The sequence below is a fragment of the Pseudoliparis swirei genome, chromosome 1 (genome assembly GCF_029220125.1).
Source record: "Pseudoliparis swirei isolate HS2019 ecotype Mariana Trench chromosome 1, NWPU_hadal_v1, whole genome shotgun sequence".
NCBI classification, from domain to species: domain Eukaryota; kingdom Metazoa; phylum Chordata; class Actinopteri; order Perciformes; family Liparidae; genus Pseudoliparis; species Pseudoliparis swirei.
In genome coordinates, this window is record NC_079388.1 from 17,491,459 (window position 1) to 17,500,365 (window position 8,907).

General features: G+C 38.6%; 1 protein-coding gene across 1 annotated transcript; it reads left to right on the forward strand.

Annotated features, from left to right (window-relative positions):
• The first annotated feature begins 281 nt into the window (after positions 1–281).
• LOC130196647 (CMP-N-acetylneuraminate-beta-galactosamide-alpha-2,3-sialyltransferase 1-like) lies at positions 282–4,907 on the forward strand. The gene is made up of 6 exons (XM_056418939.1): positions 282–512; positions 802–998; positions 1,603–1,782; positions 4,354–4,399; positions 4,506–4,625; positions 4,740–4,907. The coding sequence occupies exons 1-6, from the start codon at positions 282–284 to the stop codon at positions 4,905–4,907; spliced, it is 942 nt and encodes a 313-aa protein (XP_056274914.1).
• Positions 4,908–8,907: the final 4,000 nt, after the last annotated feature.

The window sequence follows — 8,907 nt, forward strand, 5'->3', positions numbered from 1 at the left end:
ATCCACCAGGTGTCATCTCTGGGTCTGGTGGTCAAACCACGACATACTCTCGTACCCGTCGGTCGTCTGTGTAATGTCAAACATCTCATTTTACCACGTCACAGCTTCCCTCCGCTTCAAAGAGTCCGAGTAGAAAGTACAATATTTCGTATCAAGAAGCGTAACGTGGAAATACAAAGCGTCACAAACTGTGTGAACCTACTTCGTGACATTCTCTGACGACGCCCTCTTGTTTATTCGTCTACAGATTGCTTCCCATTCACATGCCTCACACATCCAAGATGAAATCCAAAGTGGGCGTGGCCATCTTCCTGCTGTGTGCGACTGGCGTCTGTGTGTTTTGGAGAGACGACGTCTCGTCGTACTTCGCGCCTCGGGAGGAAATACCCTGGGCTTGTGACCGATGTTTATCCGAAGAAGAGCCGTTGCTCATGCAGCGTTTTAGAAAATTTGCTGAACCGTTTTTGTCGGTAAACCACAATTTCTCAGTGGATACTTTCAACTGGTGGAAGGTGAGTTGTGACCTTACAAGATAACATCCGCTCAACCTCCACAAGAGGTCCTTGAGCATGCAGCTAACCACAATACTATACATGCAACACTATGAGAGATTAGCTTCGAGGAAACATCCCTGAATTTAATTCCTCGAGCAGAAAATACAACATCCCTGCTGGTCACAAGACAATAATTGTATTTAAATATCTCCTGGCATACAACTACTGTGGTGACGGTGACTAACGAGGTGTTTATTTGGTATAATTCCTGCGGTCTAATGTAAGCAACGTTTGGTGTTCCTGACAGCGCCTGCAGTTTGAAAAGCGAAGCTTCGAGGACTACAAAGAAACGGTGCACAAGATGTTTCAGATGATCCCGACCAGCGCTGAAGTTGTACCGCCCCGCGCCGACCACAGAAAGACTTGTGCTGTGGTCGGCAATTCTGCTAATTTAAAGAAATCCCATCACGGACCTCTGATAGATTCACAGGACGTCATTATAAGGTAAATGGGCTGAGACTACAGATGCATATTAGGGACTACAGATGCAAATTACCTGAAGCTACAATCTGATAGAGCATCAAATGGTGACATTTATGTTTTAACTGTACATAGTCTTTCTTTTTTTAAATGAAGATAATAATAAAGACAGTGGGACAAACATTAATGTATTTTTCCACAATGCACGCCCCGAATATGCAAAATGAATAGAAAATATAGTCGAGACATTGACAAGGTTGGAAATAATGATTTTTATTTGAAATATAAATGTTCTTCTTCTCAAAGGAAGGCCAGTTGTATAGCTCCTCTCACCAGCATAACTGTTTTCAGCTGCGCTTACATAAAAAGGGGTTTCATCCGTTAGTCTTCTTAGGCGATAACACAATGTACCACTAGAACACTGGAGATGGGCCTCTGTACACCTATGTAGAGACTTCATTAAACACCAGAAAATAGTCATTTATCATATTAACAATGTATAGAGTGTATTTATGATTAATTTAATGTTATCTTCATTGAAAAAACAGTGCTATTCTTTGAAAAAAAAATTCTAAGTGACACTAAACTTCTGAACGGTATATGTAATATATCCCTTTGTACGGTTTAGAATGAACAGAGGTCGTATCAAAGGCTTTGAAGCGGATGTTGGGACCAGGACAACTCATCATGTCATGTATCCAGAGAGCGCTCTGGACCTGGAGAACACCACACATCTCGTGCTGTTTGCCTTTAAGATACTGGATCTGGAGTGGGTTACGAAGGCCCTCAGCACAGGGTTTTCTGGAAGGTGAGTCCTGGTGTTCATTGCAAGAGTTGCTACGGTCCGTCCTCCGAAGATGGCGTTCAACCCTGGTGGAGTCGAGTAGGGCAGAGACGTGCGGTCAGGGGAGGCAGAGCCTCACCTGTCATCAGGCACGTGCACAGATAGACCCTTCGTGGTGCTCAAGCACCAGCCCTTTTGCCCTGGATGAGAAAAGTGCCCTTTCTGCTGGAGCCACATTTTTTCTTCATTATCAGTATTTAAGAAATAAAGTTACTCTCTGTCATCAAGTTCCCCCAAATGTGTATGGATGTCTATCGGGGCCCTCCCTCCTCCACTTAGAGCGCAGTAAACGCAAGAAAAAACAACACTTGTAATAACTATACTTACTAATTGAGAATGAGGTCATGCCAGGAAATATCAGACTTCCGTGAAAACGTTATAATGCCTCAGTCTGATATTTCCCGGCATGACCTCACTCTGGGTTAGTAAGTAGTTATTACAAGTGTTGTTTTTTTCTTGCATTTACTCTTTTCATCCGAGCGGTCGAGGTTAGTAAGTCGTTTATTATATGGCATTTTTTCGCTCCTAATGTTTTGTAAATAAAAACAAATTGTAATATGTCATTTTGTTCAGCTCTCATGTCTTCTCATGACACGATGTGTTTCATGTGTTTCCTAGCAACCAATTACTTAACTTCAAGTTACAGTGATCAATAGAAAAATTATTTTGCCGATGGGTGCCCTTTTGGGGGGGTTTGAGCACCTGCCCCCCAAAATGTCTGTGGATGTGCCTGCCTGTCATCATGAGTAAAACAAGTAAAAATAAATAAATAATGATAACATTAAATATATATTAATATTTGTCCACCGATCTTTATGTATGACTAATTTCAAACATTTTATAGTCAAAATCGCTGAATTTGCCTATTTCCTGTTCAAACAGGATGAAACGAGAGTTGAGGCGACGAGTCGAGCCTCTCCTCTGATTGCGCAATCCATCACAAGCTGGGTTGATGCAATTGGCCCGTGCGGGTTGCCGTATCTCTGCATGTCGTCAATATAATGTTTGCAGATATGTTTATTTGCCCTGATTTTCCACAGTCTGGCTAAGGTCTTTAACCTTTACAGTTTAATGTTTGTAAGTGACATATTTAGTTTTGCTGATGGTAAATAAAACCGCAGGGTGAGGCAGATAATACTCTGCCTCCCTGCAGGGGGCGCTAGTGAGCCAACGGGTACTTGTTGCTGCTTCTTCTTTGTTTTTGTATTTTGCTACATCAGACCGCCAACATGGAAGAGGATTATATATCTGAGCTTAAACATGTCTCAAAAGTGGACTTTCAGTCAAAAGTGGACGTGATTAACACAGGTAGACCAACGCCGGAGCTAAAAGGTTTGCGTCAAACTTTTTCTTACCTTTACGTATCTGTAATATGTACCGTGTGTGTTGTGTGGAGAATGCTGATGAGACATGAAATAACCAGTAGCCAATTGAATAAGTTACCCTTTTGGGTTCATACATTTGTAAATCTGACACTAAAGGAGTCAGTGCCTCACCAACCACGAAGCTCACCGCACGTCACTGGAGTAGGGAGTGAGGCGGACGATGGGTTTCAGCACTTTTGCCTCCTTTTTATTTGCATTTTTCTAAATGTATGCAACCGGTGGATTTGTTTAAAGTGTGACTTCAGCGGCCGGTCTGACCGAACACCACAACCAGACTGCTGTGGCAACCACTTAACTCTCTCGTTGGTCTGAGACTATTAAGTTGTTGTTTTTGCAGAGATGGACTGTGCAAGCAAAGGTTAACGCTCGTCAATCGCTCCTGTCCTATTATTGATGCTGAGGATTTGCATTGGTTTTTGACTGCTCGTTTTAAAAAGGGCCATAAATCCAAACATGGATGTGGAATCATTTCCACGAACGGTACAAACCTAGCACCTTCCCACCACCACCGTGGTGGTAATGAGCATTATGCGGTGAGTATTCTGCCAGAAAGAGTACTGTTCACTTCCAGGGCACTAAAAGCGTCTGACAACTTGACCGTCAGTTGCTAAAAAACAATTGCGTCATGAAAGCAGCATAATTTACATGAAATGCAAACCCCGAGTGCCGGTGTAGATGGTCGGTAATCCGTCATGGCGGAAAGGGAGATATGTAAATTAATTGTGTAAATTCATGGCATTTAATTTTGCTTACAACAAACGTCCCATTGTTTGATGTGTTTTTTAAATTTGTATTTTTATTCAGTCAATCAAATACAGTACAATATTATTCTATATAATATACAAAACAGAAAGACTGAAGATTTATAGGTAGAAGCAAAAAAATGCTTATATATTCCTCTCCTAAATTATTTTTAAAAAATCAGAAAATTTATATAAAATAACAGAAAATTTAAAAATAATATATATATATATACACATTTCAATCACACTTATAACTCAAGAATTGTTTTATAAATAATTCCTTTGAAAACCAACATGGAATTCACCATTCTTATATCCATTCTTATTTTTATATCTAGTTTGATTTCGAGTGTGACATTTCCTGATTTTTTTTTTTTAATTACATTTTTATTTTTTTTGGCCAACAGATCATATGCGCCAATTAGATCAAAAATCAAGGCCAACAAGAATTTGGTATGTATGTTTTTTCTGACGCATTTATCGATAAACTTTTTTTCTTTCTTTAAAAAGTATCGGTTCATAAAATACTTCTGAAAGACTAATTCTGCTATCCGAACAGGTGATGGTTCTTAATCCAGCTTTCATGAGGTATGTTCATGAAGTGTGGCTGCAGAGGAGGGGCCGCTATCCATCCACTGGCTTCATGGCTTTGGTTCTCGCCCTGCACATGTGTGACGAGGTAGGTTTTATTTCAAATTGAAAGAATGTTGTAAAACACACGAATAAATGACGAATGGATAATCGTTTCATTTAGTGAGGTTTTAAGTAAACGCCTTTACCTTGGTCTTCCCAGGTCCATGTGTTCGGCTACGGAGCGGACAGTGATGGAAACTGGAGTCATTACTGGGAAGAACTCAAAAACAAAAAGTTCAAAACCGGAGGGCATCCTGGAGATGTGGAGTATGCACTGATCAAGGAGCTCCATCAGAACAAAATACTCGAGTTTTATAAGGGGTGGTGATCTTCCTCACAATCACATCCAGAGCTAAACAAGACCCAGGAGGCCTCAGGAGGCCTCAGGAGACATCTCTTCTCAGACTATTCTGCCGCCTCCGAATTTTTCTCCGGGAACATTAATGAAGTAGTGAGTTCAGGGGAAATTAATGTAAAAAAAAAAAAAGAAGTCCAATGTGAATTGAATTTTGAATACGAGAGTGTTTTACACAACACAACACAGAGCATCAATTGTTTCCAGGAATGTTTACAGCGACTTTTCAGTGTTTATGATGTCTTCACAAATAAATGGCCGTTGGAAGGTTCTTTAGTAGAAGTACACGTAAAGCTACATAGTTTAAACAGACAACTGTCTTCTTTTGCATTAAATATACATTTTAATTCACGAGCTGTCCATTTTGAAGTAGGGATGGATTGCTTGCTGGTGTTACTGATAGTAGAAATCTCTGTAGACCTTTTTTATATGATCTATATTTATATTCATAACTTCATGAATGTGACAATCATGTTAGAACTGAAGTAGACTGAAAGTTATGGATAAAACATTTGCCAAAATGTCCTTATGTTTCCATGGAACGAAACAGGTTGTGGTCATGGTGAAGGAGACTAGACCTTATTAATTGTATTAAATTGATGTAATAACTTACGTTTGTGCCTATTCTTTGGTTTGGTGGAGCACTTTCCTGTGTATGTGGAGCTTGTTGCTCTACACTGGTTAAAGGGACAGTTTACCCCAACATCCTTTTACCTGTTGTGGTATGCATCAATGTATAATCAATTCCCATATATATATATAACCCCATTATATTGGCGAGAAGGCAGACATCCCCAAAACTCGGCAACTCTCACCAAATCATTCTTGATTGTTAAATGGCGTTACAGGTGAGAGGATATAATGTCAATTCATAATTACGACAAGAAATAGTCATATCAGTTGTTATAACTTCATTCTAGACTGAAGTGGCGGCATCAGGGAGTCAAGCCAGACTCCCATCGGTTGATATGAATAACAAACACCTTCTAGGTTTTTACACGGTTATATTTATCTATCATCTTTTATTTGTTCATGTTCTGAAAAGGTTGCGGAACCAGTTTGGCTTTGGCAAGTGGCTACCCCCCCACACACACACACACACACACACACACACAACAGACCGGCCACAGACGATGACCTCCTTTATGATCACAAACTTCGGACACATGAATGGACAGTTATTATTTTTTGGAATATTTAATGTGGAGAATGTCCAAAGGGTGTGATTGCAGGAACATACACCAGGTGAATTGGGACATGCAGTTCCTACATTTGAACACAGGGGGGCACAGTCACGCGGTCCTGTTAACGTAGTCCTGTGTTGTGGATGTATGTATGACGTGGGCATTGCTAAAAATGGAGCATGGATTAAAACGATTGAAAGAGACAAAGCCCACTGGACATTAATCTTGCATGTAATTGGTTTATATGTTTATTTTATTATTTGTGGTTTTATATTTTTGTATTTAATGTGTTTTTATATTTTACTTAGATTGAACGATTTTACAGACTGGTGTATTTATATCTTGTCCTCAATATTTAAATAAACATTATTAGCATTGTTATATTGTTGTTTGTGTGGTGCTGTTTATTGTTCTATTATAAGGCCGCCGGCCCACCAGGCCTCCTGTCATGGCCCGCTGCTGATTTTGAGGTCTGTCGGTGTGTGCTGGGATCCCCTTCGGCCCCACTACAAGCTGCACTAGATGAACTGGTTTAGCAAATAGACGGACGGAAAAGAACACATGCTTAAATTATCTACTAGATGGAGCCACAGTCTTCATGAACATATTCCATTGTCTTCAATTCAACCTCTCAATTATGTTCACAGTCCCCTAGGTGTGTTCTTATGTATTACATTTGTTAATTTTAAATATGGGGGGGGGGGGGGGGGTGTGTGTTAACGCTTCAAAACCATATATTAAATGTGCAGCGCAGTTGTTAGTTCAGTTGACTTTAAAGAGTCTACATGAGTGGATCTCTTATCAAACTTGTGTTTAATAGACAGGAGAGGAATTTATTTCACCCTTTTTTTCTTGTCACGGTCTAGACTCTAGAGCAGGGGAACGACGAGGATGACCTGGAGCTGCTTGAAGTAAGAATATCTTCTCTTCTTCTTTGTGTCTTTATTTGATAAGGGACAGTGCACATTTATAACAACATTTCTGTAAATGTGCCAGAGTTATTAGCTAAGAGGCTACTTTTCATCTGTAGTCCAGAATGTCAGATGTCCCAAAGATGATTGGCAAAAAAGCTATATATATATATATATGTATATATTATATCTATATATATAATATTTATATATATATTATATTTATATATATAAATAAACAAGTATTGTGATGTAATATATATAATATTTATATATAATATATATATATATTATATTTATATATATATAAATAAACAAGTATTGTGATGTAATATATATACTATTTATATATATAGATAATATATATATATATTATATTTATATATATATAAATAAACAAGTATTGTGATGTAATATATATACTATTTATATATATAGATAATATATATATATATATATATATTATATTTATATATATATAAATAAACAAGTATTGTGATGTAATTTCTTAAACTGTACATTTAATGATATTATTAAACGAAAATGTTATTATATTGGTGGTTATATATGGAGACACCATTAAGTTTTTTTTAAATCCAACTTTGAAACTTATTTTTGACGATGTGTCCTTGAGCAAGACACTAAACCCTGAGTGAGTTGCTCCCTTTGGCTGTGTCTACGGTGTATGAATGTAACATGATAAAAGCTTCAGCTAAATGTAATGTCATGTAATATTCATATCATGACTGAGGTGAGCTAAAAATGTGAACGTGCATAAAATGTTGCTTCTTCAATATGAATCTTTGACTTAAAGCCGGAAAACAAACATCGCCGTGTATTTATTTATTTGTATGTGTGTTCAATCAACTAGTTGGGCATGGAATGGTAACAATCAAAACGAACAGACAAAACCAGTTTCTCTGGAAAAAGTTCACAGAATTTAAAAACTTCTTTGACACTGGTCCAAACTTCAGTTTTATGACCTGGAGCAGGAAGCTAATGATGTCGTGCTGAAGTGGAGTAGTGCATTATCATGAATTTAATCAACCAACTCAGTGACATTTCACCTCTGACGGATCTTGTCTCTTTCAACACAAACTTGTTTTCCAGATGGCTTCCCATCAAGATGAAATCAAAAGTGGGCGTGTTCATTTTCCTGCTGTGTGCGGCTCGCATCTGTGTGCTTCGACGAGTAGAAGTCTTGTCATACCTCCGGCTTCGGGAGAAAAGATCCTGTGCTTGCGACCGATGTTTCCTTGAAGATGACCCGGTGTTCTTGAAGCATATAGGCAAATTTGACAAACCGTTTTTGTCGGTGAACCACAATCTCTCGGAGGATAACTTCAACTGGTGGAGGGTGAGTTGTGACAAGTCTCTCAAACACATTCTTGGCAAGTTCATCTCATTCCAATCATTCAGCAGATTCCACTGAGCGATTACATTTCAATTAAAATGTTTCCCGCACAATCATGAGTGAGCAACTCTTCCAATCAACCAGTAAGATGCTCCCAGTGGAGAGCAGCTCTTCTCCAGGTGTGTCTGCAACGACCCCTTTTTACAGCAGCCATTTTTGACATATATTCAGTAAACACAGGTGTTTTCTGATCAAATTATGGTCACGATCCAGCACCAATGGGCTGGAAAAACTCCTGAGATAGATAGAAAGTAAGAGGGAAAATATGTATTTCATATTTTGGGGTGTACGGTCCCTTTTCTAATCAACCGAAACTTATTAATCTGGACCCAAATGTGGTGGACGTTAACTGTCACTTTTACGCTGATGACGCTGCTATATTGCAATGGATCTCTTGCAAAAAGCTTTTAATGTAGTTCAAAATACCCTATTTCAACTGAAACTTGTTTTAAATGCAAAGAAGA